This window comes from Alosa pseudoharengus, unplaced genomic scaffold, assembly GCF_046254945.1.
Source record: "Alosa pseudoharengus isolate Yale_2024_CS ecotype anadromous, Long Island Sound unplaced genomic scaffold, YU_APseudo_1.1 YU_APseudo_1.1_scf_2, whole genome shotgun sequence".
Classification (NCBI taxonomy): domain Eukaryota; kingdom Metazoa; phylum Chordata; class Actinopteri; order Clupeiformes; family Clupeidae; genus Alosa; species Alosa pseudoharengus.
The window spans coordinates 19,662,772-19,681,737 of record NW_027468663.1 but is presented as its reverse complement, the minus strand read 5'-3'; the positions used below and the strand labels follow the sequence as shown (position 1 = coordinate 19,681,737).

Here is an 18,966-nt window from a genome sequence, read left to right as displayed (position 1 = left end):
ATGCTTCGGTTCCTCCTGAAATGGAGGCCTTTGGAGACTCTGTGTGATGCCTGTGCCTGCGTTGCCCTTGGTCACCTGATCCAGCAGAAGCTAGGCATTCAGAGCAACAAGGTAAAGCCAATGAGTCGGCGGAAGTAGAGAGTGAAGACTTCTGCTTCAGTCTTTAGAGGGCACTGTGGTCTCATCTCTAGCTTAGAAGCTTAAGGCTTACCAGCTACCACCCACGCCCTGTTCTCTCTCTCCCTCTCCCCCTCTCTCCCTTTCTCCTCCTCTCTCTCCCCCCCCCACCCCCTCCATCTTGTACTTCTTTCATAAGTATCTATCATATTCTGTCGTGGTTTGCATCCCTGTGCTTCCCTAGTCCTCTTAATGCATGTTTTTCCTACCCTCTCATGCCTAGCCTCCCTGTTTCCCTCCTGCCTATTGGTTCCAGCAGTAATCTAGCCCTCTGCTTTGCCCTGAGAAAAACAAAATCTAAAAAAAAATTGAGATTTCATTAATCCCATTTGTAACGTTTCCAGGGCCATTGGGCAGAAGGGGTTTGCCGTTTGTTTTGCTGAACAAACTTTGTAATGCAATTGGGTCTGAATTTGAAAAGAGGCAAAGTCTTAATTCTTAAGAGGTCAAATATTTAGATTTAAATGTTAATATACAAATATGCTAAAACACTAGATACAGTGTAAATGTAAATATATAAATATGCTAAAACACTAGATACAGTGTAAATGTAAATATATAAATATGCTAAAACACTAGATACAGTGTAAATGTAATATATATAAAAGTTAGAGTGAAACATGTTAATGTCACACTATTAGCTTTATACATTTATAATTCATATATTTCATCCATTAGATTTGTTAATTTAGCAATGTTATGATGACTATTATTATGTTGATTTCTCATTGTCATTATTATAATTCAACCAGAAGATAGAGGGAATATATAATATATATATTTTTTTCTTGAATTTCCCCTTGGGGATCAATAAAGTATCTATCTATCTATATAAAAATGTGCATTTCTGGTTCAGGTCCTAGTCTTTTGCACTGCAAAAACAGTCAATCTCCCAAGGGAGAAGTTGAAGCCGGTTGGTACCGGTACTGGTTCTAGCTCTGACACATTGGTATCAGAATTTGGAAGGAGATGACGACACTGACATTGAAGATCTCATTGAAAAGCTACAGCTGGAAGAGTTAATCCTCCACTTTGCGCCCTACCAGAATGCTCTTGACACCACAGCGTCAGTTTTAGGGTGAGCCGCGGTCAAGTCAGCAGCAGATCTCGAGACCTCCCAGGCCATTGGTAAGGTGGGCATAAGCTATGTGGAGTGATCGTCAGTATAGGATCATAGCTATCCCTTTATCCCAGGCCTGAAGCAAAGCAAAAAAGCACAATACATTTCAAAAATGTTTTTTTTTTTTTAACTGGAAACAACACTTGTTGAGTCTCTTTCAAAGGCTCCCAGACTTTGATCAGGTAAACATAGACACTGGAGAATAAGGACGATGATAACGATTATTCTTATTATAGTTAGAATCAATGACTAAGGATTGTACATATTTGTATTAACTAACATCTTTGTATTTAATGATTATGAATTATGTAGGCCATTCACAAACACCATGCAGCTTTGCACATCTGAAAATGTGCTGTCTCTCTTCTCCTCTCCCCAGTCTCTCTTCTCCCCAGTCTCTCTTCTCCCCTGTCTCTCCTCTCCTCTCCTCGGCCTGGAAGCACAACTCCCATTCCCACCACTCTGTGACTTGTCAGCTCTGCTCTGCTCTATTCCATCTGCATGGCGTCTTGAGTGATTCTTATTTTTGGTGTGCGGTTGTAAATGTGTGAAGTCTCAGAGAGAGAGTGTGTGTGTGTGTGTGTGTGTGTGTGTGTGTGTGTGGGGGCACGTGTCGGACTCCCTGCAGTGTGCCACGCTGTCACTCCCAAACGGCATCTTCCCCTGCTCTGCCCGTGTCTGTCACCAGACCGACTCGAGAGCACCCGCGGTCAGAAATTGCTGTCTCTGAAGTTTCACAGTCCCCAAACATCCAGCACCCCCCCCCCCCGGCCCCCCCTCAACACACACACACACCTCTTCTCTCATCGCTCTGACGCCCCCTTCACCGCTGTCCACTCCACTCCGGAGACAGCTTGACGTTCTGGAACTTTCTGGCTCAGTCCGACATGAATACATGAAAGTGTAATGCGTGTTTATAAGGAGGAAGGGATGACAGTGACCAACTGCTGTAACCTAGAGGCACCGTAACAATTTATTTCTTCTAGCGCCGTCCCTGAGTACTTTATCAAGAAGTTAAGCTGTCTTCATATAGAAAGAACTATTGAATATATTAAATATAATATTCCTCTCCTTCAGCATTTTTAGTACACACACACACACACACAGAGTGCCAAGCCTTGTTTGAATTGTAGTGAGTGGAACCCACCCATATGTTTATTCTTGTGTCTTAGAGCACTACACTTGAGTTGAGCTTTCGTGCGGTGCTTGCGATTCTCATGAGGTGCTTGCGGTGTCCATAGCGGAGCCGGAAACCACAGACTGGCCATCTCTGTTTGCTCTCCTCATCCGTGTGTGGAGTCCAGAGTTATTGGCTGGGAGTTGGCTTATGGGGGGATATGTATTCCACTTACATAAGCCTTGGTATCTGATTGAGTGTCTCTTATAGGATTCGAATTGCATTGAGCGATCCTGTGAGAGGGTTGTAGGTAGTGTGTGAGTGTTGTGCATGTGTTCAGTGCACAAAGATACCCATCAACCTTTATTTTTTATCTTGACATAGGATAGTGTGAGCCTCATGATCTGTAACAGAGAGGAACCCGTCTTCCTGTGCTTCCTCGCCTCTCTAGTTGTCAATCACTCTGAGTCCTTTATGCTTCCCCTCAGTTATTTCCTCTTCTGCTTAGCGCTCCTCTACTCCCTCTCCCTCCCTCCATTTCCCTCATTTTTCCCTTGCCCGATGTCGTCGTCTTCCCCCCCCCCCCCCCCCGGTCTTGTGCTGTCCCATGGATCAGTGCCAGGCTCGAATACCTCACCAGTTCCCACTCTCGGTATTGACAAAGCCTTGTGTCCATTTCTATTCATGGCTTGTTAATGGGGTATGAATTTGTGTCGGATTAACATTATATGATTTCATTTGGGCCACCCTCGTGCAGCCACTGGAGGCTGCTGGCCAGCTATTGTGGGGGAACCTGTTGTTGATTTGCTCTGCATTGTGTGGATTGCTGTGGTATCCAGTGCCCACTGTGTAATTGGGTGTGTTAACAGTTAGGCATGTATGATATTGTATAAAATGATGATGGGCCTACAGTACCTGCAACCAATCTGTTCCCCCAGCCTCTGAGTAATTAAAGAATGCAGTGAATGAATCGGCGCCATTAACTGGTAATGTCAATGTAATGTAGACTGCATTATGGGAGCCTTACTCCAGCAGGCCCCAGCTGTGGTCTCTTCTATGTCTAGTGAAGCGGTCACACCCTTTCTTGGGGGAAAAAAATAAATAAAATCCTGCTAGTGTAGATGGACCCTGTAGGCCAACGTGAAGCTGTGTAGAGAGAGGAAGAGGGTCAGCAGGAGGCTGGCCATCGCGCTGCTCCATCTCTGCTTGCTCAGCTGATGGAGCCACAGCCGCTGTCCAGCGCGGGGTCTTCGCGGGTCAAGGTGTGAGGAGTTATCACTGCCACATCTACAATAGAGCCAGCCATCGCAGGGGGCTTCGTCTCCACTATCACAGGAGTCTGTCTCTCTCTCTCCCACTCCCTCCCTCCCTCCCTCCCTCCCTCCTGGCTATCATTCTTCCTGTCTTTTGGCGCTGTGCTCCTGTGGGAAGCTAAAATCCTCTCGGCATGTTCTATCTGCAGATCAGAGGATGTCTGCACCTTTCCTCTTGTTCTCCACCCTCCTCTATCACTCTTGCGCTCTCTCTCTCTCTGTCTCTCTCTCTCTCTCTGTCTGTCTCTGTCTCTCTCTCTGTGTGAGACTTAATAAAGAGGTTCAGTGGAGAGTTGCTGGTCTCTGTGTGTGTGTGGGGGGGGTAACGTGCTCCATTCAGCTTAACTGGCTGAGCTGTTTAGAGTTGGAATCTGCCACCCAGCTGCTGACCTTGACAAGGAGGAGCACAACACACATGATTTCTCTTTCAGTGGATTCCTCTTTGTGAACCTGTGTGTGTGTTCCCGTGTGTCCGTGGGTGTAAGCAGGAGAGGTTTTTCACCTCATGTTTTAAGGATGTCAGTGGAGATGGCAGATTTCCGGCACATTCTGTGCTTTTGATATTTGCCATCCCTCACTAGTGCTGTTTATCGACCCGCTGACCGCTCCCTGGAGCAACACACACACACACACACACACACACACACCCCTCCACCTCAATCTCTCCTCCACCCCACCGCCCTCCCCTATCTCACCGCAGGCCTGCGCGTCAGGGTGGGCCCACTTGGTCACCACCTGCTCAGCCGGTCTTACAGATAATTGACTTCCTTTCTCTCTCTCTCTCTCTCCCTCCATCCATCCCTCTCTCCCTCCACCCCTTCTCTGTTACCTACAGGTATAAAGGATGTGATTTATTTGTCAGACAAGTACCACAGCGCTCCAGAAATGACTGCCTCCAGACGACTGCTTAACTTGGCGGGAATCAAATACAAGTGAGTCTCCAGAGCTCCTCATCTGGCCCCTAGTCCTCCACTGAAACAAGAGAAGAGAGAGAGAGACAGAGAGAGAGAGAGGAAGAGAGGGGGCCAGGCAGGGGAGAGAGAGAAAGAGTGAGGGGGAGGGGGGTGGCAGGGCCAAGGAGAGAGGGAGTGAGCGAGAAAGAAGAGAGCTAGGCAGGGGTAGAGAGGGAGAGAGCAAGAGGGGCAGGAGGATGACTTTATGTACACCTAACTGGTCCTTCTGCTAGGTTAACCCTCAGCCAAACAAATAGAACTGTGAGCACAGGCACTCTATAGACGTGTGTGTGTGTGTGTGCACACGTCGTGTGAATCCTTTGTAAATGTACACCCACTACCGACATGAGCCAAATCACATTATGTGTGTGTGTTGCATCGCTGCATAGTTCATTCATACATATGAATGTGTGTGTGTGTGTGTCTGAGAGAGAGATGTGTGATGTGTAGTGTGTGAGCTAGTAGTTTAGGGGTGGACGGCAGGGGGTGCTTGTTTCAGGGGTGCAGCATGGCCCTGCTAATGACCTCTACTGGGATCGGTGTGTTGGTGGGTGGGTGGGGGGGCTCTGAGGCCACTAACTGCCTGCTGCTCACAAACGAGATGGAGGGGGGGAGAGAGAGGGGGATAGAGGGATGGAATGAGAGAGGGATGGAAGAAGGGAAAAATGATGATGCCTGTTTGTGTTGGACTCCTGAAAGGCTCCCCCAGCCAAACGCTGTGCTCTTTGGGAGCAGTGATATTTGGCTCTCATTTTGAGAGGTGTGTGTGTGTGTGGGAGAGGAAGCATGTGAGGGTTATGATGAGTTAGAAGTCTATTAATCTTCTCCTCCTAGACCTCTCTCTGGCCTCTGTCCAAGATCTCTGCTGATGTTGCCTGGAGTAGAAGCATTTACACAACAGCTAAGGGCACACGCACACACGCACACATGCTCTCACACACACACACACACACACGCGCACACACACACACACACACACACACACACACACACACGCACACACACTCAGATTGAGGCATTTTAGACTTCCTGAGCCATCACAACAGGCCGTAGTGCTGCAGTACTCCAAATGCTCTGCAGTGCTTCAATACTGTCCAGCTCGAGCAGGTCTAATTCCATTACAAGACCTGGGGAGCGTCCCTCAAATTCCTCTATGCATTCAGAGCACCGTGCAAAGTGCATATGAAGCATAAAAGTGAAATATTAAAAAATAAACCAATGAAATCAAAGTCATATCTATGGGGAGCAGAGTGAAGGAGAAGTCCTGAGGATGGGATTGCAATTATATAATGCCTTCTCTCACACTGTGTAGTGAGGAGACATAGCCCGCTGCCAATCGGCAGGTGCCAGGATCCTCTCCCAAGACTATTGCGAGCCTCTCCTGCTCTTCTAATGTGAGGAAGCCTGGGATGGCTTGGCCAAGTCTATCAAAGTATTCATCCCTTTGGGGTGTGTACTTATCACAATATGGAAGGAAGTGCACCTCTGACTCAACCTCCCCTGTCATACAGTGACCACATACCCTTTGCTCTTTGGGTAACCATGATTTTTTGTGTCTGCCTTTCTCTATGGCTAGACTGTGGTCACTCAACCTGTACTTGGTTAGGGTCTGTCTCTGCTTTGTATCTCTGACAGTGTAGAGATACTCTGCCAATTGATAATCTTTTTTTAATGGCCAAATAGCATTCTAATTTGTGTTGTGTTTTCGTTTCGTTCTTCCAATGTTCCAAATAGTATTCTTTGTTTTTCTTGTTAATTTGGTTAACTTTAATTGGTTGGAAAGCAGTGCTGGTCTGAACATAATCTGTGTTAGAGGTTAGTGAATTAGTTCGTTTCAAGACCAACTGACTTAGGGGACTGGATTTAGGGCTCACTTCTTGGGATTGAAATGCTTCTCTTCTCTTCCTCTCTTCCTCTCTTCCCCTCTCTCTCTCTCTCCAATTCAATTCAATTCAGTTCAAGAATGCTTTATTGGCATGACAAGCTCACTTATATTGTCAAAGCAGTTATACAATAAATCTGAACACATACATGTCAGTAGATTTTCAGAAGAATAAAATAAATAGGTAAAAGTAAAAAAAATGCTCTGTGTGTGTTTATTTGTCTATATACTGTAGGTCACTCATTGTCCCTCAGATTGTGGCATGTTGATACATATTGGGCAGCAAGATATGCTTTATCTACTTCTCCTAATAGTATCTTTAATTTTGATATGTCATTAAGCTCATTAAAATTAGGAATTTCTGAGTTAAATGTGTTGAAGAAAAGGTTTCTTGTTTGATTAAAGGATGTACATTGTAGGAGGAAGTGCATCTCTGTCTCAACCTCACCTCTCATGCAGTAACCACATATTCTGTGTTCTTTTGGTTGCCATGATTTTCTGAGTCTTCCTTTTTCGATTTCCAATTTGTGGTCACTTAGCCTGTACTTGGTTAGGGTCAGTCTCTATCTTTCTATCTCTGACAGTATTAAGATATTCTGCATTGTAATCTACTTTGATTTTTAGTTTCTTCTTTCCAATATTCCAATAGGCTTCTTTACATTGTTTCATAATTTGGTTTACTCTTGATTGTTTTTTGGAAAACAGTGTTGTGAGACTGATCAGAGTGGGTGTGTGGCAAGGCAGTTAGTCTCTGCAACAACTGATGTAGGGGACTTTTTTTTCTGGGTTCAGCTCTTGGGTTTGGGGGGCTTTAGAATGAAATGTGTCTTGTGGGCTGGATTTAAGGTGATTCAGAAAATTGAGTGCTCTTTTGTTGGTGTTAATGATTAGTGGGTATCTACCTAATTCAGCTCTACATGCATGTATCTGCTGAACTCAGCATGTAGAGATTCCATTGTGTGTTTGTCCCAATGAGTATAGCTATGATTACATTACATTACAGACACTTCTTGACCAAAGTGACTTACATATGTCAGCTATATTACAAGGGATCACATTGTCCCCGGAGCAACTTGGGGTTAAGTGCCTTGCTCAAGGGCACAGCGGTGGAAGCTGGGAATTGAACCGACAACTTCCAGCCCACTAGCCCAGCCCAGCTCCTTAACCACTACACTACCACAGCTCAATGAGCTGGATGACACTATCAAGTATTTTAAGCCAGGAGAATTTGGAGATTATAAAATGTTCTTTTAATTGCATTTAGGGCTCTTCAAGCTTTTTCCTTTAGTGCATTCACTACCATGTTAAAACTCCCTGATGCGGTCATTGTTATACCTAGGTAGGTATAACTCATGGTGTGGGGGATGATAAACAATTCTATTTTAAATTGGTGTTTGTTTTCTTGGCATTTGGGGCGTTTTTGGAAAATCATTACATTTGTTTTGTCTAGGTTTATCTCTAGGGCCCAGGTCTTACAGTACTTTTCTACTATGTCTAACTGTAGACCTTTTTCAGTAGCAGACAGTAGAACCAAGTCATCAGCAAAAAATAGGACTTCACCTCTCTATCTAGGAGGGAGAGGCCAGGACCGGGACATTGCTCTAACTGGATAGCAAGTTCGTTTATATTAAATAACGTCGGACTTAAATTACAGCCCTGACGGACACCTCTCCCTTGGGTGAAGTATTGGGTTATTTTTTTTCAATTTTAAAAGGACATCTGTTATTTAAAGGAACTGTATGTAAGAAATGTATTTCAATTAATCATAAAATGGCCCTGGTATGTCACTAGACATTAAGAAATCATGTTCATTTCAAATACTTGTATCACTGACAACAGCAGTCCGGCCAGGATATTGCCATTTTAAAAAGTTGCAGCCCTCAACTGATGATGTGTTTTGTCATGTCATGTCATGTCATGTTGTGTTTTGGCCTGATGTGCCACCCTTCACCTATGTACTAATCACGAAGTCAGTAGTGTTTCGGCATCCGGGTTGGCAACCTCGAGTCAAGGGGGAGGGGGAGGAGATACAGCGATCTACAGTAATTTGAAAGTGATTGCAGTACCAGTTTTGGCCACAATCTTACATATGGTTCCTTTAAATACATGGATTTAATTAGGTCATACACTTTACCCCCTATCCCACAATTTAGTAGTCTAAAATAGAGCCCTTCATGCCAAATAGAATCAAACGCCTTTTTAAAATGAAAGGAGTTATACGGAGTAAAATGCACTTTAGATCAATTTACGGATGATTGGGAGTACATACTGGAGAATACTGGACTATGTTTTAAAAAAAAAAAAAAAAAAATGGTGACGAAATTGTGAATTTCCAGAGCGTGTTACTCCACACTTGGCAATCGACTCCTACAGGCTTTCCCCTAAAGATGGCAGCTGCAGCAGCAACATTTCCGGAAAGGTACTGGCTTGATGAAATTCATTCTGGACTCTCTATCCGACCACATAAAGACCTCGGGATACTTCGGTTTGGCTTTAGGGACCCTCTACTCACTACCACATAAGTGTAATGTTGTTTGGAACTGTAGAACAGGTATAAAAATAGCGTTTTGTAGCGGCGAAATGACATGCCCGGGTCACTTCCAGGCTAACGAGTTTTGACTAAAAACGGTAAAATCGAACTTTCTCAAAACACATCCGAATGACATGATTTTGATGTCAACTCAACGTACGTACTCCCAATCATCCGTAAATTGATCTAAAGTGCATTTTACTCCAGATAATTCCTTTAATGAAACAGGCAAATATCTTGGCATTTTTTTGTTTGAACATGTTTATTAATTAACTCATTGAGTGCCAAAAACGTAATATTACGTTTTTCCTTCCCATGCGTTGAGTGCCAAAAACGTAATATTACGTTTTTAGCTTTTTTTTTTTTTTTTAATTACGAAACTAGACACTCTAACACACCTTATATGTGATTTTGGAAACTCTGTGATGAATGGAAATGAAATATATGACGATCGAAAACTCATGAAAACGCACAATCTGGACATTTTATCTGGACATTTTATCATAACTCGGTTGCCGCTTTGGGTCGAATCAGTGACTCATGCACGTCATCTCAAAACTAGGCCATTTTCGTGGGTCTATCACTAGGTGGCAGTCTCGCCAGGTCTTGCTGATCACTTTCCGGAAAGTTTGCAGGCAACACTTAATATTTCATGAAAGACGTTATATCTCCATTTCTAGAAAAAAACTGCGATTTTGATGAAAACTAGCCACTGTTTAGCTTGGGATTTCTCAGGAACAGAGGCGTGTAGAAATACACGGTTTGCACCCACTGAGAGCTTAAAGTCTCACCTTTTAAACGAGCCATTGTATGTGTTCATAGCTATAGAATATGCTGTGGCTGTACAAAAATCATCAACAATGGTCTAGATTGCTGGCACTCTAGGACAAAGCTTCCGAAAACAGCTTGGCATTCAATGAGTTAAGGTGTGGAGCGTATAAACAAGATCGGTGGTACAGTGTTTTGGAAGGAAGCCCATTCGATTTTTGCTTAGAATGGAATGTGTATCAATATGTATGTGATACTGCAGAACAGCTTTCCCAGGCAACTGTTGACACACATGCCACAATAATTAGAGGGGTTTGATTTGTCCCCTTTTTTGTGGATGGGGGTAATCAGCCCTTTACACCACATGTCAGGAAAATGTCCTGACTGTAATGATGATGAACAATTTCAACACTGCACCCTGCATCTCTGGGGTGCTGCATTTAAGCATTTCATTTTTAATGCTATCTGGACCACAAGCTTTCCTTGGCCGTAGAGAATTTGTCTGGGTGGTTAATTCTTCCCAGGTAATTGATAAGTCAAGGGGGTTTTAATTGTTTCTTCTAATGATTGGAGTTTTTCTTTTATTAAATGTTGATCTGAATTGAGGTCAATAATTGGTATGTTTTTATTTCCAGATGTTGCCATTTTGGATGGGTAATGCTTGTCGTTCCTTTGTGTTGAAATTGTTCCACATATCCCAGAATGGATTTTCATTAATGGCTTTCTCAATATCTTCAAGTGGCTTTTGGCTGTAGTTTTGTTTTTTTTATTCCGAATTGTATGTTTATATTTGTTTTGTAATGAATACGTAAGGCTGCGTTGTTTGGTTAACTATGTTTTTCATTTGCTATTTTTCTCAGGTCTTTTCTGATGGTCTTGCATTCTTGATCAAACCATTTGTCAGAGTTTTTTCTTTTTAAAGGCTTCCGTTTTTGCCTTATGAGGTCAGCTTTGATAGCTGCTTTATGAAATATCATGTTGATATCATTTACGGCCTTGTTTACACAATCACTTGCAAGGTTATATTTGTTTTGATCATATATTGATACGTCATTTATCAGATCAGGTGAGTTCAAGGCCATGATTAACTTGTCTCTACTGTCTGGGGCCCATCTGTAAGTGGGATGTGAATCACATAGTTTACAAGGTTCACTTTTTGTGTTTCTCTTTTGACCTGAGAGGTTAAAGAACACATTGATCTGACTGTGGTCTGAAAGGGGAGATTGCTCTCTGACAGTGAATGCACTGATAGTGGATAGGTCCATGTCAGTGATTGCATAGTCTACTACACTGTATCCAAGAGCTGAGGAGTGTGTATCTCCCTAAAGAGTCCCCTCTGAGCCTACCATTAACTGTACAGGCCTAAGGCTCGACAGAGTTGCACTCCCTGCCACTTTGGTTTATTTCAGAGTCAAGTTTGTTCCGGTGGGTGATGGTTGGTGTGGTAAACAGGGGAAAGTGGCCAAATACATGGTTGTTTCCCTGTGGGTCAACAATATCAGATTCAGTTCCTGTTTGTCCATTTAGATCTCCAATTAGAAGTACGGTAAAACTCCAAATAATAGCCCGGGCTTTTATTTTCCCAAATCGCCAAACTGCACCGGCTAGTATTAGAGACAGGCGTCTATATGAGACAGGCCTTTAATTCCCTTCACACAAAACTTTTCCTCTGCAAAGATGGAAAATATTAGCCTGGGTGTTCCCATGCTGCCTTGCGAGCAATTTGATTCACGCTGCTAAGGCAGCCTGGAGACCATGGAGCAAATTTTCGCCTGAGATAGGGGATGAGCTATGCACAGACGCATTTGATAGACATCCGTGGCAATAAACGGATCTGGGCATTTTTTTTTAAATACGAGAAAATTAACGTTTGGTTCCCAGACCACGTCTCATTGAGAAGTGGTGACGCTAGCCAGGCTAGGAAAATATTATCGAATGAATTATTTCAAACACACTGAATGTCTACCTATATGACTAGGCTATCTGATGACAATTACGGATCATCATTCATTTAGTGTTGAGATGTTGTTCATTGAGTGAGATACAGTAAGATCCAAATAGCGGGGATAGCCAGAACAGATGAAACACGTTTTAATTAAACGTAATCTACAAAGAGATCGTATCACACTGAAAGCTCATATTTTGTCACTAGCAAATAGCCTATATCGGTCCTTTGTCAAATACAGTTGCATTATCAGCCCTGACCAAAACCTTTCAGGAATTATTTATGCAAAAGTGGAACGTGCTTAATGTTTCATTCTCCCTCCTTTTCGGCACGAATGAAACCGCACGAGAGAGCATGAACCATATTGTTTCTCCCGTTTTGTATTTGCCAAATTTGACAACAGTCTACATTCAAATCATAGCCTACTTCCAGGCTCGCGGGAACATATTTTTGACCAGGGGTGCTGAATAACAAAATAATCATGGATGTCCGACGATTTCTCCCCCAGCATATGATTCGAATTTAGACAGCTAAATACGCCATTTCACCGCCGTGTATGAGTAGGTCTAAGAGTGAGAAGTTTTATAATGCCCTGGGCAGCCACATTCCACTGCAACTATGCGCAGCACTTGCCACTCCGACTCATCAATAAAAACTGTGCGCGCACACACCAGTCCCATAGAAGCGCTCTTGACTTTACATCATTAACCTATTTCAGTAGGTTATATAGCCAGAGAATGTCCGTAGACGGGCTCTGATATAGCCTAGTCTAAGGTAAATTCCTTTTCTGACTTCTTTCTCTTTATCGCCATGGCATTTAGAATAAAGAATAACGTTCGCGAACTGTTCTGGTTTTGTTGCCAGCATAAAAACAAGCTTACCATCGGCCTATCCGCAAATTTTAAACACAAGGGATGAATTGAACGATGACGAAGTGGGACATATAGGCATAGTTCATATTGGAAAAAAAGTTATACAATTTGGAACGCTTTTTCCCACCGCAGTCTTTTAATGCCATCTAATCATAATGTGCGCAGTCTGCGCCATACTTAAGCCCAAATCACACCCAAGATTCGCAACGAGATGAGCAGCAACTTGATGCAACATTCTAAAACCTTGCAACTGTGACCAGACATGTGAATGCTTTGCGACGGCTTGTAACGATGTGCAACATCTAATTCACACTGCTGTAACCTCCTTTCTGTAACGGTTTCGTGTCATTGCGAATCTTTAAACAGACGATCTGACGGGTTTTAGAAGATTAAATACAACCCGAAACTAAAAAACAGACCAGGCCTCTACTGGAGACCGACCTTTAACCCAAACCTGTAGCCACGCCAGGCATTTAAAAGAGACAGGCGTCTCTTAGGGACTCGGCGATTATTTGAAGTTTTACAGTATGTTTCCCTGGGCCTGAAAATAGGCAATTTCTGAATGAAGGGTTTCAAAATGGGGAGTCTACTGGGGGTATATAGATAGCACAGAGGTATATACTCATCATTTATGCCCAATGTTTGATCTAATCTTAACCAAATGTGTGATTTAGTGGTATTGGTAATATCTGATGGCAAAGATTTTCTTTATACCACACCAAGATACCTCCCGATGTTCTCCCCTTGCGTATATAGGGGCAGCTGTGGCCTACTGGTTAGTGCTTCAGACTTGTAACCGGAGGGTTGCCTGTTCGAACCCTGACCAGTAGGCACGGCTGAAGTGCCCTTGAGCAAGACACCTAACCCCTCACTCGCTGTTGTTGCAGGCAGCTCACTGCGCCGGTATTAGTGTGTGCTTTACCTCACTGTGTGCTGAGTGTGTTTTACTAATTCACGGATTGGGATAAATGCAGAGACCAAATGTCCCTCACGGGATCAAAACAGTACTTATACTTATACTGTATACTTATATATATATATTTTTACATTTTATAGAGGGCACCATGACTTCATTATATCCTGGGGGACAGTGAGTGAATGTATCATTTTGACACCATGTTTCTGTCAATATAATTATATCAACATTTTTGATAGAGTTTATGAGTTCAGAGCTTCCACTCTTCAACTCAAAAGTTGAAGAGCGAAGGCCCTGAATATTCCAACAACTTATATTAAATGAACGCATTTGAAAACAAACAAAATGGACTTGTATAGTTTGACACATATGAAAATAACTATCTACATTTACAGTAAATAGGAATTTCATAAAGCTATAAGCTAATAGTAAAAAATATGTTTTGTAATAAAAAAGAAAACTTTTTTTTTTAAATAAAAATCAAATGTATAGGATATGTTGCTGTTATTAGAATAAATAAACAGGGCATGAAATTGGCACCCGCCCACACGCCAAATGCGGGTAACTTTTGGGATTGGCGGGTGAAACTGTCAATGTACCTGCCACGTTGGCGGGTAGCCAATAGGACAACACAACACTGAGCAAGGAGATGCACTGTCCAGATTGCCGTTTGTAGGCTCGGAGAAAGCGAGATCAAACCCATTTGCAGGGGTGGGTAGTAGCCTAACGCGTTACATTTTTATTTTCGATGAAAGGCAAACGACTTTCCTTTTTCAAAACGGTAGCCTACTTCTACTCTTACTCAAGTACATTTTTGAGCCAATAATCTACTCTTTTACTCCGCTACATTTCAATTGCCTTACATTACGAGTACAAGTTTATTATTGGAGAAAGTATCTCGAAGAGGGAAAAGCGCACCTCTCCCAGGAGAAAAGAAACAGGGCTTCAGAATGCGTTAGCCCACGATTATAAAAGTAATGCCTGGCCTAGCTAACAGCTCAGTTAACACAATGACGTAGCCTACAGTTGCTGCATCTTCTGGCGAGGCTGCCAGAGTAGCAACGAGACTAGAGGTAGGCTATGACATGACACGGAAACTTTCACGTATATTTCTGGCCAGCATCGTTCAACAATCACATTGGACAAGGAAAGTAGGCCTACAACGTAATTTACAAGCAAATCAAATGCACTGGAAATCGAGCATACAAGTTAGAAACAGCCTAGCATTCATTTATGTTGCAGGACATGACATGAGACGGTCGGCTGAGAAAACAGATAGCCTGCTCTGTCGCTCTGCCCGAGTGGATATGCCTAGGCTATTATAGCCTAAATATAGGTCTACCCATAATATAGCCATTGTTTTTAGGTTACATTGTCTGTATGGTGGAGTTATAACCAGACTTCTAGCAATGCAAAGCAGAAGAATCAGCTGCAATGTATTGGAAGACTGCTTTTAAATCCATAGCCACGTAATGCTTATTCTGGCTATGACAAAGTATATTAAATAAAATGTAGGCCTATTTGAATTGGGCTTTTAAAATATGTTTGACTATATGATTAGCCTACAGAGGAGGAGAAAAGCAAATAGGCATAAAGGATACTTTTGTATCCCTTTAAAGGTCCATCAAAAATATAAAAATGTAGGCCTACAAAAAAGTAACTTGTTAGACCTACTTGAGTAATTTATTAACAAAGTACTTTTTTACTTTTACTTGAGTACTGTAATGTGTATTCTGTACAAGTTCAAGAACCATTCTTATGCATTTTCTGAGTCGTTCACCTTTATTTTGGGCACAAAATAATTTTGGCTGGTAAAAAACCACTGTGGCAGGTGGATTTCAAAATTCACCTGCCACAGTGGCTGGTGGCCAAAAAAGTTAACTTCAGGCCTTGTAAATAAATAAATAAATAATACAAAAATCTATGGGATTCTATATGGGAATAAAAAAATAATCTAATGGAAATAAAAAAATCAAATAAAAATGTTACAAATGTTACTCATCTACTAGGAATATTCATCAGTATTAAGCTTACTACACAGCTATTAGTTTTTTTTTTTTAGTACTAATAATATATTATTAGTTATGTTACATAAAATATAAAGGGTTCTTAGCTGAACAGAAGTCAGGTGCACAGGGTCCCAGCTCAGCTGTTGCAACAGGAGCTGTAATGGCAGGCCGGGCAGCAACAGTATGGCTCCGCTGCTGTGGGTGAAGAGGGAGGCAAGAGGCAGCTACCGCAGCATAGTTCTGTTGCTGAGGGTGGGGAGGGGGGCAAGGGTCAGGTGATGCTGCATATCTCTGCTGCTGTGGGTGGGGAGGGGGCTGGTGGGTGGGGATGGGGAAGGTGGCCTCCTCTGGTTTGGCCTCACATTGATGGGGTAGTGGGCCCTTGATGGGTCTGGGGTCCGGGGTCCAGATTGAACCATTGTTTTTCCTTATGGTAGGATGGATGATCCTAGGGTTGTGATGGCAGGAGGATGCCTGGGATGGTGTATATGGCTCCTATCAGAGGAGGGTGTAGCAGGACTACGCCCCAGGGCCGTGTCCTTCAGAGATTTTGCAAAAATCTTTATCCTCTCCTTGTGTAGATGGAGTCCATCATAGAGGTCCCAGGTGCCAAGGGTTGGATGGAGAGCCACATGGACATTGGGCAGGCTGGCACATCCTCTTCTGATCTCCATGTTAATTTCATGGATGACATGAGGTGGGGTGTCTGTCCTAGGCAGTAGGGTGGAGATCACAACCCGCGTGTCAGGGAACTCCCTACTGGCCTGCTCCGCCATCCTGTTCATTGCTCCAGCAGTGTCCCTTTGGAGCCTATGCGGGTCGTTTGTTCCTGTGTGGATCACCAGACATTCAGGGTTGTTGAGCGTCTCCTTCCTCAGCAGCTTCATTGCCTGCCCTGTGGTGCTGCAGCGTTTAGACAACACTCTCTTTCTGGGAAAAAGCTTGTTTGTGTTCAGGAATTTCCCATTTGAGTCAGTCAGCAGGACCACTTGTGGGCCTTGCTCCTCAGACCGCATGGAGGGAAGCTGGGATGGGTAGAGCTGACTGTTGGTAGTTGACTGTGCAGATGTTTCAGGAGTTGGGTGTTGCTGGGCTGGGTGCAGAGGAGAGAAGGTGAGGCTGAGACATGGCAGAGGTCGGCAATACTGGAAGGGAGAGTCTGTGTCTCTGTGCTTGTCATTTTTGGCATTGACAAGAGTTGATCCGTCAGGCGTTGGATTTGCCTGGTGAGATTCTTCTCTCTCTTCTCAGCATCCTCCTTCACTTTGGCCAGCTGAGCACGGAGCACACTGTTCTCCTGTTTGAGTGTCTCTAGACTTATGCTGAAGTCAGATGCCAGGACTGTGGTCTTTCTTGAGCTGTTGAAGTTCCATTTTGAGCAGCTGCATAGTGTTGTCTGAGAAGTCAGACAGCCTGGCCTCGGTCTGCTCTTTGAATTCAGCAAAGTCCATTTCCAGCAGGGCCATACTCTCTGTTAGCCGGTTGGTAAGGCTTGCAGGTGTGGAAGGGGTAGAGATAGACAAGTTATCCGCTGGACTCTCATTTTCTTCACTGTCAGAGGCGACCTACACCTTCTTAGTGTTAACCTCAGCTTTCAAAACTGGGAACAGCTCTTCAAAGGACTCCAGGTTGGCTTCATTACCTTGGATCAACACTTTTCCTTTTGTGTAGTATGTGATGGTAAGCAGAGGGTCATACTTGTCCAGATGTTCATCTTTACAGATCTTTAATCTGCCTCCTGAACCAATGCCCTCACTGAATACGTACAGATAATGGTTGCATAGAGTATCTTTCCAGATGTAAATGGAGGGGGTGAAGAAAATTATGTTGTTCTTTCTTCCTTCTTTCTGCTGAGCGTAGTCAGTGAAGAGGACCTCTGGATTTTCATGTAGTGTCTTCACCTTGTGTTTCTCCCTGGCTGCTCCACTTTTACATTTAGCTAGGTATTCAATTTCCCTGCTCTTTTCTCTATGAGCTGTTCTCTTTTTTGCTGTCTGTTGGGTGTTTTCCATCATCAGAAACAATCCTTTTCTGTTAGCTTCTTCAGTTAGCTATTTTAAAGGAGCGATTTGTAGGATTGTTACCGAACGTTCTGTAGGCCAAAATCAAAACACTGGTGAACGTTCTCAATACTACCAGAAGCGAGCCTCTTCTGGGTTGCCAGATGTAAATAACACTTAGCTAATAACATTAGTTACTACGTAACATATTTAGCTGAAGTTAGCGATGCAGATGAAGTTTAGCCTAGGCTACCTGTCGTGGAGAAATATGGCCAGCTCTGCGTCAGACTTGATATTCTTCGTTTGACTAAGACGTCGCCATATCAGCAAGCTCCTCCGATGTCCACTTAATTTGTTTCTTGTTTGAATTTTTGAAATTTGCCTGCCTCTCGTAGGCGTTCATGACTACAACTGACAGCAAGTTGACAGTTGGCCTTTGCTAATTTGGCAACACAAATAGGCGGACTCGCCAGCCCATTATTAATACGCTATTCTAGAATTAATCGTTCAAAACATAAACGAAAATTCCAAGAGATTCCGCCCCGTAACAAATTTTTTTTTCATGGGTTTTACAGGTTATAGTAATGGTGTCAAATAAGCCATTACTTCAATTCATCGTGTTTCCTTACTCTCTGACAACATATGGTGATCATTTTTGAAATGGTTACCATTTATTTTCCATTATTTCCTACATACTGGACCTTTTAAGGCAGTTTCTCCTTTGGAATGTTGGCAACAATGGCAGTTGATGATTAGCCTTTGATGGCTATATAGATGTTTTGATTTGAGAAATATGATAATACTCTCCTTTTAAGATATCTCCTCTTCAATTGTTGGTTATTATTATGGTCACCTCTTCTTTAGAGTCTTTTCTGGATGTTTGCTGAGGGTTATTTTTCAAAGTGTCCAACTTTTTTAGTCCATATTTTGAGATGATTTCAGGAGCTCATTTATGATGCAGCTTTTCCTTGGAATTAGAACTTAGAACTGTCTCTCTCTGCTCCTGATGGCTTCTCTGGGAAGGCAGGAAAAGACTGTTCTCTCTAGGCTTTCCGTGTGTACACCGGCTACTCCCAGTGTATATATATATATATATATATATATATATCAGAGGAGGCTCCTTCATTGAGGAAAGGGAGGAACACCCTCCCTAAAATTTCAGAGAAAAATAAAAAATATATAAAGTGAATTACTAATCTGATAAATTACTGTTAATATTACTATTTTTAACACTTTGAATGAACAAAATCGTTCCCCTAGGTCAAAATGCCAACAGCACCCCCTATCGCTATTGAAAATTACTGTATGGAGGAGCTTCCTCCTCAAGCCCCTCGTTGAAGTCCATTATAAACGCCTCGGGCCCC

At 43.0% G+C, this 18,966-nt stretch overlaps 1 protein-coding gene across 3 annotated transcripts in view; it reads left to right on the top strand.

Moving 5' to 3' along the window:
* The window catches only part of dctd (dCMP deaminase), a 52,235-nt gene that overhangs the window by 20,740 nt on the left and 12,529 nt on the right, over window positions 1-18,966 (top strand). For 2 of the 3 annotated variants that reach the window (XM_076295823.1, XM_076295825.1), the window contains exon 5: window positions 4,563-4,659. The exons of the other annotated variant lie outside the window; for it this stretch is intronic. In XM_076295823.1, the coding sequence (XP_076151938.1) occupies window positions 4,563-4,659 (97 nt within the window). The remainder of the gene's footprint in view (window positions 1-4,562; window positions 4,660-18,966) is intronic. 3 annotated transcript variants of the gene reach the window in all.